The following is a 16557-nucleotide window of genomic DNA, read 5'->3' on the forward strand; positions in this document are numbered from 1 at the left end:
ATTTTTCTTATTAGAAAGTGATTTACTGTTTCCATAAGAATCTCTTATGAAAAGCAATAACCTCTCATTGAAGTAGGCATTCATCTTCAGAATTCATTCGCGTCATAAGACAATCTTATGAATTTCATTAATTTTTCTCATGGCGCCACTTCATAAGAGAATCTTATGGCATACATAATAGTATTTTTCTGAGTGTCCATGCGGGGTGGGGATTAACCCCCCCCCCCCCATGCGGAAAAAGGTAGTATACTTCACATTCATCAGAGCAATTGTAGATTCCCTTTTTACTTAGGCTGGGCCCGTTAAATAATGTGATTTATTCTTAATCTCTCTAATTTATCGAAATGCTTCCCACTAACTGAGCTGTCTGTTTTACCTGAAGAAAATGCACTTTTTTAAAACGGTGAAATATTTATTAGAATAACTTTTAATGGAAAATAGCGGTATGATAGGATGAAGGAAGAATTAGAGTTCATTATTTGCATAAATCTTTGCCAAAAAAAATGAGTTATTTACGTTTTCGGCGTTTTAGAACCAAAGTAGGCTCTAAGACCAAAGTAGGAGCACTCATCCTAATAGGCTTTTTTAAATGTGGCAGACATTAAATTTTCAATTTCAGTTAAAAAAATTGGTTTTAACTTGTTTAAAATATCAAAAAGGCATTGTTTTTCAAATTTTGATTAAATAATCCTCTTTACTATTTCTGATTTTGCCAATTTGGTCGATTATGAACCAGCCTGCTAAACTTAGCTCTAAGAGCGAAGAAAGTGAATTAATTAGCACCCTGACACTTATCCCACCACCATGGCGCGTAGCCCATATGCAAGTGTAGAGACTCTTGCATATTTAGCCAGTTTGGTTTTATAGAGCAGCTCGGGCAGCCGGTTGCATTGATTAGGTGCCATTGATTGGAGGAGAGCTCACCGTGTAATTGGGAAATCATCTGCCAAGCCACTAGCTAACTACTGATTGAGACAAAACGATTCACATCGAAGATGTTGCTTGCTTTCGATTTCTTTCATCTTCGAGAGGTGGGAAAATGAGGGGAGGCTGATGGGTGTCTAAGCGTTGGCAAAGGGTTGATTGGTAAATTACAGGTTTGTACTGAATGAACCAATATGCTGGAATGTGGGACAGAGCAATTTAGATGGAATGTACCCTGTACAGGTGGGATTTGAACTGACTTTGGTGACTGTTTACTTTTCATTTGACGATCAAGGCGTTTGATGCATCAAGCCCATTTTGAGAGGTTTAAACATTTTTAATGGTTCAATGCAGTGAAATATGTATAATGAGATATTGATGTTGCGCTCAAGCAGGTGAGTCTCGTTTGGTAGATGCTTTGTGTACATTTTAAAGAGAATCAACATGTTTGAAAGTATCAGTTTACTGAAATTAAGTCCAACGAAATTAAATTTAACATTTTTTGAGTTTTATACAAAAAAAATTGAGTAAAAATAGAAATGAACAGTTGTTCTGAATTTTCAAAAGAATGTTTCGAGAAGCAATCAATCAAAGCTTGAACATAACCATCTTTTTTTTTCGATGGGTTATTTCAACTGAAGCTCATAAAAAATCCAATCCAAAATTGATTTCTGTAGAAAAACAAAAAAAAAATGCACTCCGACTAGAAAGCGCATTCATCACCGTGATCATTCATCCCCCGCAATGCAATTCGTTCATTGAGCCCCGGAGCTCCGAAAGCCCTATCATCTATCAATCTATCCAATCGAATGGGCGATAAAACTCACCGAGTCCGTTTCTGCCAATCAGCGTTCCGATTGCGTTTATTTTATTGGTATGCTGTTGTTGATGCTGAAGGCGTTGTTGTTGCTGCTGCTGCTGTTGCAAGTAGAGGTGCTGCTGATAATTTTGTGATGGATTTTGCTGCTGAGGGAGTCCTCCCAGTAAGCTCGAGTCTTCACTGCTGCCTCCGATGCTTTTCGACAACTGTGATGCTGCCGTTTCCGAACCACCGGAAATGCCGGATTGATTGCGGGCCTTATCCGATAATCTAATACTCGGATCGGCTTTGTTATTAATTGTGCAAATTTTATCGCTCACTTGTTCGCCGAGATCCGGTTGCGGGTTACCATGGACTAAAATAGTGGAAAGAAGGAAAAAAATGATATAAAGGTGATGATTATCTTGTAATGCAAAGAGTTGAATAGCTGCTGCGGAACTCATATTTTTCATAACAAAAATCATTATGGAATATATCAATGAACAAACATGTTTCTACCGTTTTGTTTCAGGAAATTTTTGATCAACTGAGATGAATAAAATTTTATTATTTCCATCTAATTATTGAACTTAAAACAAAAAAAAATATTTTCAATGGTGATGGGATGTATTAGAGAAACATGAGATTCCAAAGATAGGAGGAACATAAGTCGTAAATATCATGATTTTTCCTAGGAAGATTCAAAGGCTCACCTATAGAATTTGAACCCGTAATATCCGTTTAGTACAACGGCGCTTTAACTAATTACTCCGCGGTAAACGTAATGACATGCTAGTGTTCGTTGATTTCAAAAAAGCATTCGACCGACTGAACCATGGAAACATCTAAGCGGCTCTGAAGCTTGTATAGCTCAGTTGGCAAGTCTGTTGTCTCCTGAGCAGATGTCCGCGAGTTCGAGCCCAAGAGTAAACATCGAACACAGTTGTACCGGATAAGTTATTCATTAACGTTCCGCCAACTGCAACGTTGATAAAGTCGCGAATGCCATAATGATGGAAAAAAATCTAGGCGGTTCTAAGGCGTCGCGACGAGGAGTCCCAGAAAAAAAGCTAGTCCATCTCATCGAAGCACAGTACGAGGCATTCTCGTGAAAGGTCCTGCACGACGGTGTCTTGTCTGATCCAATCCCGGTAGTCGCTGTAGTGAGACAAGGATGTATCTTATCACCGCTAGTTTTTTCGACAATGGAGTAACTGAACGACCTTGACCTGGTTGACGATATTGTTTTGCTCGTCCAAAGCCAACAAGACATGCAGAGCAAACTCGACGACCTCACTGAAAGCTCCAAGGCAGCAGCTCTCAAACTCAATGTCTGCAGACCAAATCGATGGAAATCAACACAGAAAATCATTCCAATTTCGTGGTAGCTGGACAACAGGTTAAGAAAGTGGAGTGCTTCCAGTATCTTGGAAGCCAAATAACGCATGATGGTGGTACAAACAATTACACCAACATCCGGATCAGAAAAGCCTGATTTGCGTTTGCGAGTATCCGCAACATCTGGCACTCACGCGAGTCTCTACTAACAAAAATTTGAGCCCCCAACTTAAACATCAAACCTGTTTTATTGTACGGGTGTGGAACTTATGGAACACATATGTGGTGACTACGCGAAAACTACAGTTTTTGTGAATCGCTGCCTGCGGAACATCATCCGCGCTTGGTGGCCTGGCAACTGGATCACAAACGAGAAACTACTTTGCTGGTGTCATCAAAAGGCGCTAGTAAGCGAGATTCGGGAACGTAAGTGGAGATGGATTGGACACGCTGCGAAGAGATAAGATCGAGACTTGCAGAGAGTCTTTTTTTTTATTAGTTGATCACCCAGGTGGTAAATTCTTATTACGGATTGCAATCCAAGACGCGGCAAGCCACCGCGTCCCCCCAGTTTGCTACTCTGGGTCCATGGTTGCAATTGGTGACTCATGATACTATGTACCCCTACACCATAAAGTCCACCTAGGGCCTCTGGCCATATTTCTCATCCGGACCTGCAACAAAGGCTATACCCGTGATGAGAAGACCATATTCGCGCAAAGCGCTCCACGGCAATACTCTTTTATACGTACTACACCAGCAATTGTCATCCACTCTGCTGTCACGATTCACGACTCACGGGTTGGCAGTCCGTTCGCCGCAACTCGTGACTCGAGTCCGCCTCTTGCCACAATTCGAGACGTCATGATCCGCCACTCCTCGTGACTCGAGACCCTCTCACGCTCATCCTCTTGACACAATTTGAGACCTCTTGACCCGCCTATCCTCGTGTCTTGAGGGTCCCCTCTCAATCCGTCTCTGAACTCAATTCGAGACGAGAACAACTCGCCTCTCCTCGGGTCTGGAGATGTCCACACATGCAACTAATTCTCTGTCTCGACTCTTCGAGACTCATCCTGAGGCCCATCCACTGGGCGCCACATGTTACCCGATACACGTTACGACCCCTCCCTCTTGCAACTGAGCACTGGTACCAGGGTACCCTGTCTCACCACGTTTGTGCCACACTCGGCACGCAGCTCGTCGGCGGGCTGGCTGCACCAAGTGTGACGTGGTGGTGGCGTAGTCTTTTTTTTTTATTAGTTGTTAACCCAGGTGGTAAATCCATTTTACAGATTGTATTCCAAGGCACGGCGAGCCTCCCAGTTTGCTACTCTGGGTCTATGGGTGCAATTGGACGACTCATGACACAATGCTAAGGAACACTGTACCCCTACGCCATAAAGTACACCTGGGGCCACTGACCTTTGTTCCCACCTCAAACTGTTTGACACACTATACTTCAATAGTGGGAGGTCAATTCGCGCTAGTGCGCTCCAAGGCAATACTCGTTTCCGAATCCTCTGTCAGCAATACCTCATTCTAACACAACTCGAAGCGCATCATCTCCTCTGACGAGTTTGGACTTGACATCTCATCGTTTTCAAAGAGGTTCCCATTTAGCGCAACTACTAACTTTGTGGATCTTGTCCAGGAAGTCCAGAAACACAAAGCAAGTTGTCGACGACACATTCTCTGTTCGAACAAGCGGGTCAGGAGGCAAGCCTTCTAAGCCACATGTAGGACTCAGACTCCTTCGAACTCTCTAGTGTTGATTCAAGTCACCACTCAGCGCGACTACTCAATTTTCAAGTCGGGTGCTTTACTCCCCGAAGCGCAAATCGAGCTGTAGAACGCCCTCATCAGGTCGCACTCGCAGTTCGGGCGCAACAATTCCCGAAACTCGTGTCGGACCCTGACACCTCCGGCTTACAACTGTGCCTCACTGACACTGACGTGTAAAACACGTCTCTAAGTGATCGGTCCACCATTGGTCACTTCTTTGCGCATCAACTCGTTTTTCGAGTCGGGTCTTTACCAACCGAAACGACGAAACGACAAACGACCGGCAAAACGAGTTGGCGATCGCACTCCCTCCGGTCACGTCTGCATTTCAGGGCCATGACCTCCCAAACGCGTGTTGAATCCTCACCCTCACATCCAAGTACTGATACCTAAGTACCCGGGTGCACCACTTCTTCCGCGCGGGTTTGGCAGACCCGTCGACGGCCTCTAGTGGGTTTAGTGGTAGTTCTCTTGGCCGTACATCTGCAATACGCCGGACTTGCAGACACGTTTCCGCCCTGGACCACGAGGAGGTGGAACTACCAGCCCAGAGCGTGGCTGCGTAGTCTAGCCGCTGAAATTCGTACAGTTGACGAAAACCTTTGCTGGCAGCAAGTTAAGACGCTGGCTTCGGATCGCTAGCAGTACAGATCTTTTATCTTAGCCCTATGCGTCGATGAATCAGCGCCAGTGACAATATGGGCTCCAGAATGCGTACCCGTCGAGCTCCATCGGTCGACTGCTGAATCTTCCTTTAATACACTATATGTATATCAGAACCCGGCAACGTTACACGATTTGTCTTTGTATCGTGTGACCAGTATCTTTTAAACAAGTTTACCTCGAGAGCATAGGAGATGAAAGCTTAAATCTGAGAAAAAAAGCTTAAATCTGTCAAAAAAAGGGAAAAAAGGGGAGATTTGAGAGATGTGCTCCACACGGTTTGAATAACGTTGCCGGGTTCTGCATATTACCTCTTGTCTTACAACTCCAATTCTCAACCTCCCCGTGGCTCCCCCTGACTGAGATAATGGGCTCCATACGCGTCTGTTCTCCACGTCGAAGGGGACGTGTGGAAAGCAACAACGTTCTAGTGGTGCATGGAATCCAAAACGGCAACATAACGACGTTCCTTCTTCGAGATATTGGAGTTATCAGCGGGCCTTCAGAGCCCGTGACTGAGAAAAACAACCAACAACGAGTAATGAACAAGAAATTTCGGATGGAAATCGGCACAGAACTACGCGTCGAAATGGGACTTGGAATTGGAAACTTGGAACATGGAGGTGCCGATCTTTATATTTCATGGGCCAACGAAATGAAAAGCCGCATTTTCGCATCGTAGCGCTGCAGAAGCTATGCTGGAAGAGCTCCAGAGATGATCATACCAGGAGCTGGGGCATCATACGAGCTAGGAACAGCTGATGAAAGATGCAGAAGCACGTCGTGATTGGGCGGTGCCCGATCGACCCACGAATGTACCGGTTGAGAATCAAGGTCCTGATCTTCAACATCAGAATCATCAACGTGCACAGCTCTCACCTCGGAATTACCGGTGACGACAAAGACGAATTCTACGCACAGCTGTAGCGTTAATACGACCGCTGCCCAAAAGATGATATTATGATCGTCATCCGGGATTTTAACGCTCATGTCTGCCAGGAGGAGAAATTCAAACCGACAATTGGAAGCTTCGGCACGTACTAGCTGTCCAATGAAAACGAGCCAAAACTCACCGTAGTGAATACACGAAACCGACGCACGCCTCGGTTAATGACGCACGACTGAAGCAACATGAGGTCGCAGCAGACTATGCGCAAACCCTCGAAGCAGTGCTGTCGGTAGAAGGCGTGCTAGACAAAACCCCTCTCGAGGACTGTTGGGATACCATCAAATCAACCATCAACAGTGTTGCGGAGAACGTCATCGGGCATGTGGAAAAAACTTGACGGAACAATTGGTTCGACGAAGAGTGTAGGAGGGTGATTGACAAAATGAACGCCGTGGGCAGCAGTAGTGCAAAAAAGCGTTCGTCGAGACGTGGAAAATCACTCACAGCTGAAGAGGCAGTGAGTCCGAATTTTCCAGGAGAAAAAGCGCCGCTAAGAGGAGGAGGAATAGGTCGAGGAGCTGGAGCAGCTGCATCGTTCCCAGCAAACACGAAAGATCTATCAGAAGCACAACGCATCCTGTAAAGGCTTCGCGTCGCAAGCCAAAATTGGCCGAAATAAAGAGGAAAGCATACTGACGGACAAATTTGAGGTGATTCACGGCGAACATGCAGAAGACCAAAACGGTCAGGAAACGATGGGTGAAGTAAGGAAGCCATTGGCCAGATGAATAGCAACAAGCCAGCTGGGAAGGATGGCACCGCAGTTGAACTCATCAAAATGGGCCCGGAAAAGTTGGCCGATAGCCTACACCGGTTGATGGACCACATCTACAAGAAGGGCTACAAATTGATCTGTGAGAATTACCGAACGATCACTGTCCTCAATGCCGCCTACAAAGTGGTGTCCTCCTCCGCCGCCTAACGCCAAAAGCTAACAGATTGGTGGGAAGTCATCAGACCGTCTTCATGGAAGGACGACGACGGACCAGATCTTCTTCTGCTGCAAATCCTCCAAAAATGCCGTGAACTGCAAGTCCCTACGCACCATCTATTCATAGACTTTGAAACTGAATACGACACGATCGACAGTGTCAAGCTATGGAAAATCAGAACGGCTTCTCCGGAAAGCTGGTCACACTGGTTACACAAGGCGACGGTGGATGTTCTGTGTGAAGATTTCAAATGAATTGTCGAGTTCATTCGAATCGCACAGGGGGCTTCGACCAGGCGAGGGTCTATCCTGCATTACGATGTTATGAAAGTGTTATTCGGTGAGCAAAATGCGGGGTACGATTTTCAACAGATCCAGTCAACTCTTCTGATTTGCCGACGACATTTATATAGTCGGCAGATCATCTGCGGCGGTGGAGGAGATCTACCGCACACTGAAACGCGAAGCAGGAACGATTGGTTAGATGATTGATACGGCAGGGATGTCCCAAAAATAAGAGAACGATTGCCAGGGACCGAGTAAATTTTAGGAATTATATTCATCAAGTTATGTCATGAGACGGAATACGGTTTTCCGTTTGAAGTTTACGAATATCTACGGAAACTTTTTTTTTCCACCATCTTACCGGATCTAATCGCGCTCTAATAAGGGCGAACAAACCCTCAGTTCCGACGGTTTTTGCAGGATCTTGCATACTTTTTAGCAGAGAAATAACGCTCTGTTAAGGTTATTAAAAATGCTTAGGAAAACTGGTGGTAAAACGTCCAAGTTAAGCAGATTGTTTTCTGTGTGTATGTATGAAGATCAGGCCCGTGCGAAGGACCCGTCCATGGGGGGGAGGGTTTCGAAATTTTAAGTCAGCTAGGAATAATAACAATATCAAAAATGCATAACAATTTGATTGAATTCTAAAACCATTTTCTTTTTAAGAATTTAAACGACTTTTTCGGATTTTTTTTAAATAAAAACGACTGTGTAAAACATAGTCGTTTTTAATTAAAAAATTCAGGTCTGAAATCCGTTCAAATCCTACAAAAAATCAACCTAAACAGTCGATGCATAGTGAAAGCACGAAGCATATACTAATTTGCCTCATATCTAATAAAAATTAAGCTTTACAGCTGCTACTTCCAATCATTTTTCAAACTTTGCAAAAATAATTAAAAAAAAAATCGATTCAAGAAAGATGATTTGAATAGTTAAAACAGTGAAATATTTTTAATTTTTTTGAGTTGGGATAAATAAACTCATTGGGCTTAAAATCCCGGAAAAAAATTTTTTTTGAGTGAGTTTTTTAGTTTAAAATTTTTACCTCTGTATATTTTGACATTGTCTTCGGAATATAGGGTCCTAGGACAAAATATAGAAATTATGTTTTTCTTTTCAAAAATTTAGATTTATAGGCTTCCAAGAAGATTATTTTTACAAAACACAAACATTCAGGATTTAAAAACAAAGACAACTTATCAAAGTATTACAACAAAAAATTGAAAAGTCTGACTTGAAGAATATCGGTAAAACTAAAAAACGATTCTAATTCAGTAAATCTATTTGGAAATTTAAAACAACATATATAATTGAAATGATAAGTTTATTAACAATGCAGAAGGAAATTTTTTTCAATAAATCATCATGACATATTAAAAACTGTTCAAAGAATTTAATTGATAACTCAATGAAACAGCATTATGGAGCCTTTGATTCAATTTTTCAATTTTTAATGTTCTGAACTCTTATCATTTGTCAAGGTTTGTTTGTCACCTCTAGTTGTGGTGATATGATGTTTTTGATTTTTAAAATTAAGTTGTGTTGAACTTTGACTGAGATCAATCATTGATAACTGATGAACTAACAAATCTACATGAAATAAAAAAAACTGATCTCGAATAATACTTAGTTGATGAATATAATGAAAAATGTTCTAAACAATTCAAATTCTACAGATTTGAAAAAATTCAAAACTATCATAACTGGCATAACTAAAAAACGTTTGAAAAAAAATTTATTTCATTCAACAAATTTTTTTAATCCTGCAAAAAGATTTGCTTCAAAAGATATATAAAATTTAATTAGGTTAGGTTAGGTTAGGTCATTGAAACTCCCCTATATTTCAAAATGGGGTAAAGTAAACAAATAGAATTGTTCTATAAATTTTTTCGCAGAAAAAAAATACTTGCGATCTTGAGAAAAGTTAATTTTTTTTTTGTTTCGATTATAGTCGTTTTACCATCTTTATGGCATTCGCGACTTTATCAACGTTACAGTTGGCGGATCGTTATTGAAAAACTTATCCGGTACAACTGTGTTCGATGTTTACTCTTGGGCTCGAACTCGCGGACATCGGCTCAGGAGACAACAGACTTGCCAACTGAGCTATATCACAAGCCCAGTTGATTATAAGTTTAAAAGTTTTATTTTAAATTTTCTAGGTTTTGCCAAAAATAAAGAAATTTCTTAAACATGTTTATCGATTTTAAACCTTTTTTCAGAAATAGAAGCTGATAAAAAACCATTTTCAACTCAAGGCACCCAAATAAATAAATTTTAAAATTCTTTGCACCTTGGAAAAATATGAATTTTGTGATCATGTGTAATTTGTCCAAACACTTTTGAATATGAAGTTTGAGAAGAATTGAAGAAATGAGAATAACAGAAACGAAAAAACTTACTAGAGCCTAAAAATTGGTTCTTGAATAATATTCCATTTTTAGGATTTTTTGTTGATATTGTTCGGTGAAATAAATGGCTAGGCGCTTTGTTCTTTTACGTATCGATTTACTCTTACTTTTCAATCATCTTCAGATCTACAATAAAATATTTAAAAATAATTAAACTAATTATAAAATTAATTATAATACTGCTCGTACCCTAATTTCTATTCCCCTATCTATCCGCATGGGGCCACAGAAATAGACTGATCTTGATCAGCTGTTGGCGCAGTGTTTCTTGGTGGTGGTTTTGCTGGTTTGCGTTTCACCCAGCATTCTCGAAGTTTCTGTAGTAGTCCGTCGTACACACATGAAATCTCCTCCGAGTCGCGCTGAAGGTTCATATACCTGTGGTTCTGGAAACTTTCAACCAGACTCTACCAAGCATTAATTTCCCCCTCGAAAAAGAAAACAATAAATCTATACGTTTCTTAGACCTAACATTATCGAGAGAACAAACAAAATTAACAAAATTTGGTACCCAGAACAAATAAATAGACGCTACTTAGATTACGGATCTGAAAGCCCATTTACCCACAAACAAAACACCTCCATAGCGCTAATAGATCGAGCTCTGCAGTTAAGTGACGTTGAGAAACGCAAAGACACAATCGAAATAACCAAAAACATTCTCCGCACAAATAACTACCCAGTAGTCGTGATCAACAACACACTAAAGAAACGGGTACACGCACTGTACAACACGTTCCAGCAGGAAGAACGAGACCAAGAGAAATTTGTCTCGCTACCGTAGGGGAGAACTGTACAAGACGCACCAGCGAGGTAAAATGGCCCGTGCCATTCTTTCTCAAAAATTCACTAACCTTTGGCTCCGAATGGTGTTTTTCTTCATTTTTATTGTAGCAAACAAGCTTTTTCATCATTTTTTAGATGAAAAGTTCACAAAAACGACTTTAATTCTAAGAAACAGAAGGATTAATGGATTCTGCCTAAAACTTGTTATTTTTTATGGTTAACATATAAGGTTTTTTAGTAAACCAGTCTGCGATATCTGATCCAACTGCAGCTTTTCTCTATGACACTCGTATGCACTTTCGAATGACTAATAATATTTTATTATATTTCACTAACTTTCCGCAATTTTTAACTAAAATTTATCATGTTAGAACTGGGGCAGAATGCCCGCAAAACCACGTGTTTTAGGCTCAAATTTTGAATGCTGTTAACTTTTGATAAAAACCAAATGTCAAAACAAAATGTCTTTCATTTCATTTGCTGACTCCCAAATTACGATAAGAATGCATAATTATAACAAATTTCGTCCTTGTTTGAGTTAAAAAGGTGTACCAATATTTGACTCGAAAAAAATATCTGCCGCCATGTTTGCCGCGATATCAGTCAAAAAATTGAATTTCATTGCCTACCTGAAGGCGTTTTACCTATAAGGATATAAAAAAGTGAATTGTGAAAAGCAAAATATTCGTTAAATTAAGCAATAAAAAATGATTTTTTGCCATGGTATGGTTAGTTTGCAAAAATACGATGTACATGTAATAAAAAATGTGATGTTTCAATAACTACATTTCGTATAATCATTGTTCCATTTCTCACCACCCATTCGGTATGGTGCGTTCTGTCCACTAGTTTTGGCGTTCTACCCCGCGGCTTGTTTTCTGGCTGTTTAAGATTTTCACTAAAATATAACCAAAATCGTGTTTTTAACATATTATTTCTTTTTGATAAGATGTAAATGTGATCCCTGTATCGTCGTGAACTTTCAATTTGGTTAAAAGATGATGGGTATCGCTGAAAATTGCGATTTTGCTTAACTGGTGCGTCCTGTACAGTTTTCCCCTACATCCCATGCCTGAGTGGAAAGGTCAGTAAAATACTGCGCCACAATTCGATCGTTGCAGCACACAAACCATGTGATAAAATTAAATCGAACCTTTTCACACAACTGAAAGACAAAATACCCCAAAACCAGATCCCTGCAACGTTACACGATTTGTCTATGTATCGTGTGACCAACATCTTTTGAATATGTGCTCGTGAATCTCGTTTTTAAGCTTTTTTTCCTCAGATTTAAGCTTTTTTGCCTTGAGAGCATAGGAGACGAAAGCTTAAATCTGAGGAAAAAGCTTAAATCTGTCAAAACGAGGGGAAAAAAAGGGGAAATCTGAAAGATGTGCTCCACACGGTTTGAATAACATTGCCGGGAAGTGCGCGCTGATCGAGATCAGTCTATTTCTGTGGCCCCATGCGGATAGATAGGGGAATAGAAATTAGTGTACGAGCAGTATTGTAATTAATTTTATAATTAGTTTAATTATTTTTAAATATTTTATTGTAGATCTGAAGATGTTTGAAAAGTAAAAGTAAATCGAAACGTAAAAGAACAAAGCGCCTTGTCATTTATTTCACCGAACAATATCAATAAAAAATCCTAAAATATAATCAAACGGTGATCGAAACACGTCGAAAATATTACATTTTAGTATAAAATTTGTAATGAAATAAACGATTTTTTCAATTATCAAAGATATTAGTAATAAAGTAATGGATAATAGATTTTAGATTATTTTTCTAATTCTATTGACCATTGGACACTAGGGTGTCCCAAAATTGCATAACTTCTGGGAATCTGGGGGCTCACCCTCCAAATGGTAGATTAGGATGTGCAGAACAAACTTTTGTATGGGCCGACTTAAAAAAAAACATGTTTAGAGGTTCCGGAAGCGCGATCTTTGAAAAAAGTCCACTTTCAAAAGATCTGATTTTAAATAAATTCTGGGTCCAAAAATTTTCATAAAATGTATATATTTTATATTTTTTTAATTTTGTTTGCGTTAAATACTACACGTAAAAAATGAAAAATGAACCAAATTTGTATCAAAATGTAAAACAAGCAGGCTATTTCCAAGAAAAAAAATTTTTTGGTCCAAAAATTATGGATTCGATTGAGCAAAATGTGTACCAAGCGTAAAATATTTTGACACCAATGCCAACAAAAGATGCGGATTTTTGTGCACTTAAACTTTGCTGAACAAAATATGTTGTTTGTATCATCGTGTGAAGAGATATCCACGGTTTAATCCTTAACAGAAATCACAATTTAGGATATTTTTTATTTAATTAATCAAATTTGTCTTAATAAATATCTACTTTAAAATCAAAATGCTTGCAAAAAAAGACTTGGGTGGTTTAAGAGAGTCATCAGAAGGCCATATGCCAAATTTTAGCGGAATCGGATAACAGGAAGGGGTTTCACTGAATCTCAAGTGTGAAAGAGATTTTCTTTACCAATCGATTGCTTGATTATGTAAATTTTATTAAAATTTCAACTAAGACTAACATTTCATCTGGAGACTGCAACTCGATTGGACTTAAAACAAAAAAGTTATGGCTGTTCAAAGATTGAATTTTTGTGGCAAATTGTCGTTTAACACACAATTAGTACATTTTTCTCATTGCGTTTTACAGTGCTTTCTTTACTTTGTCGCGTACTATATCAATAAATTAATGTATGTCGTTTAACGTCCAATCATGTCAAATTAACACTCTTGGCTGGATTAGGATTAAGAAATTAGAGATGAAATTTTGGTAACCCTACCTGCCCCCTGTTGGTGCAAATGATGCTGCTGATGGCTGATGGGCTGCCCTACAACCACCGATGACGGATGCTGCTCGATACGATCGGCCGCACTCTGGAACAGTGGCAGAGAGAACTCTACTTCTGCTGGCCCCGTTGATGATGGACCACCATTGATAACCGAAACCGAAACCGGACCATCGGTGCCGGATTGGTTGATAATGTCATTCCGATTGGGGCCACTGCCGTTGGACGTTCCGTGGCTGGCTCCAGTTGCCCACGGGGGCGGATGATGAAGTGGTGCACGACTGCTGAAGCTGTTGCTGCTTGAGGCTGACCCAGTTGAGGGCGATGACGTCTCCTCCTGATCTTGTGAATCTGCCTGCGGTGGACCTACGCCGCCGAAGGGATTAATTTCCAACGATGGATCCGAAGTTGCATTGTGAATGTCGGTTAGCTTTTTGGCTTTGAATAAACGCATGGTGCATGGTGCGGTTGAATGGGGTGGGAAGATTCGCCTAGACGATTATGTCATCTGGAAAGAGGGAGAACAGAATAAATGGAGGTTAGCTTTTTTATAATTTTTATTTCCTACTACACATATAACTAACCCGGTGAACTTTGCAATACCTTCCGTACGAGCTTCGTTTCGTTTTTAATTTTTAATTTGGGATGAGTGTGTGTAAATGGTAATTGGGATGCATTTGTAATACAATATTGCAAAAAATATTAAAGAGTATTTTTAAAAGACCACAACTTTCAAACTTCTCCGGATGCATAATCACGCAATTATTACAAAATATGAAACAGTTAATATGAAATCAGGATTCGATTGCATAATGCATAATAATGGAATTACTGCAAAAACTTTAAGCAGTTTATAATGGCCGTTCCTTTTTTTTGTCTTTTGATTCAGAATATGAAATTAGGAATCGCGTGTTCATTTTGTAAAGCTACCGTGTATGAATTCCGTCTCGATTCGATGCATTGTAAGGTAATTATTGCAGAAATATTGAATAATTAATAGGAACGACCCTTATTACTGACCCCTGCCCCAAAATTAGACTTTGATTGTATTTAAAATCGTTTACTTCATTACAAATGTTGTTGCTGATTTGCAAATCTTCATTTCTTCAAGTAGCTAATTTCAGCCTCAATTTTATTTGGTGTATTATAATTTTTTTAATGCTCACCTCCACATTCAAAAGCGTTTTAAAATGGAAACAAAATTTAAACTTTTCTGAAGTGCAAGAATTTAATAACTAATTTTGATTAAATAGGGTACTTTGAATCCAAATTTGGAATTATTATATCAATTTTCACTTATACAGCAAATTATTTTGATTTCTTTGAAAAAGAAATGGAAGTTTTCTATTGGTGTACTTTTGATCATTCTGCAAAATACAGGAATCTGATATATAATTTTGATCATTTTTGTAATTTTTGTAATTTTTGTAATTTTTGTAATTTTTGTAATTTTTGTAATTTTTGTAATTTTTGTAATTTTTGTAATTTTTATAATTTTTGTAATTTTTGTAATTTTTGTAATATTTGTAATTTTTGTAACTTTTGTAATTTTTGTAATTTTTGTAATTTTTGTAATTTTTGTAACTTTTGTCATTTTTGTAATTTTTCTAATTTTTGTAATTTTTGTAATTTTTCTAATTTTTGTAATTTTTGTAATTTTTGTAATTTTTGTAATTTTTGTAATTTTTGTAATTTTTGTAATTTTTGTAATTTTTGTAATTTTTGTAATTTTTTTATTTTTTGTAATTTTTGTAATTTTTGTAATTTTTGTAATTTTTGTCATTTTTGTAATTTTTGTAATTTTTGTAATTTTTGTAATTTTTGTAATTTTTGTAGCTTTTGTAATTTTTGTAATTTTTGTAATTTTTGTAATTTTTGTAACTTTAGTCATTTTTGTAATTTTTGTAATTTTTGTAATTTTTGTAATTTTTGTAATTTTTGTAATTTTTGTAATTTTTGTAATTTTTGTAATTTTTGTAATTTTTGTAATTTTTGTAATTTTTGTAATTTTTGTAATTTTTTTATTTTTTGTAATTTTTGTAATTTTTGTAATTTTTGTAATTTTTGTAATTTTTTAATTTTTGTAATTTTTGTAATTTTTGTCATTTTTGTAATTTTTGTAATTTTTGTAATTTTTGTAATTTTTGTAATTTTTGTAATTTTTGTAATTTTTGTAATTTTTGTAATTTTTGTAATTTTTGTAGCTTTTGTAATTTTTGTAATTTTTGTAATTTTTGTAACTTTAGTCATTTTTGTAATTTTTGTAATTTTTGTAATTTTTGTAATTTTTGTATTTTTTGTAATTTTTGTAATTTTTGAAATTTTTGTAATTTTTGTAATTTTTGTAATTTTTGTAATTTTTGTAATTTTTGTAATTTTTGTAATTTTTGTAATTTTTGTAATTTTTGTAATTTTTGTAATTTTTGTAATTTTTGTAATTTTTGTAATTTTTGGTTATTTTTGTAATTTTTGTAATTTTCATAATTTTTGTAATTTTTGCAATTTTTGTATTTTTTGTAATTTTTGTAATTTTTGTAATTTTTGTAATTTTTGTAATTTTTGTAATTTTTGTAATTTTTGTTATTTTTGTTATTCTTGTAATTTTTGTCATACTTGTAATTTATGTAATTTTTGTCATTATTGTAATTTTTGTAATTTTTTAATTTTTGTAATTTTTGTAAATTTTGTAATTTTTGTAAATTTTGTAATTTCTGTAATTTTTGTAATTTTTGTAATTTTTGTAATTTTTGTAATTTTTGTAATTTTTGTAATTTTTGTAATTTTTGTAATTTTTGTAATTTTTGTCATTTTTGTAATTTTTGTAATTTTTGTAATTTTTGTAATTTTTGTAATTTTTGT

At 37.3% G+C, this 16557-nt stretch overlaps 1 protein-coding gene across 1 annotated transcript in view; it reads right to left on the minus strand.

Annotated features, from left to right (window-relative positions):
* The window catches only part of LOC129749844 (uncharacterized), a 324747-nt gene that overhangs the window by 155219 nt on the left and 152971 nt on the right, over positions 1–16557 (minus strand). The window contains exons 4-5 of the mRNA XM_055744937.1: positions 13693–14206; positions 1752–2099 (exon numbers count right to left, since the gene is read on the minus strand). Coding sequence (XP_055600912.1) covers positions 1752–2099; positions 13693–14152 — 808 coding nt within the window. The 5' untranslated portion in view covers positions 14153–14206. The remainder of the gene's footprint in view (positions 1–1751; positions 2100–13692; positions 14207–16557) is intronic.

The sequence above is a fragment of the Uranotaenia lowii genome, chromosome 2 (genome assembly GCF_029784155.1).
Source record: "Uranotaenia lowii strain MFRU-FL chromosome 2, ASM2978415v1, whole genome shotgun sequence".
NCBI lineage: Eukaryota > Metazoa > Arthropoda > Insecta > Diptera > Culicidae > Uranotaenia > Uranotaenia lowii.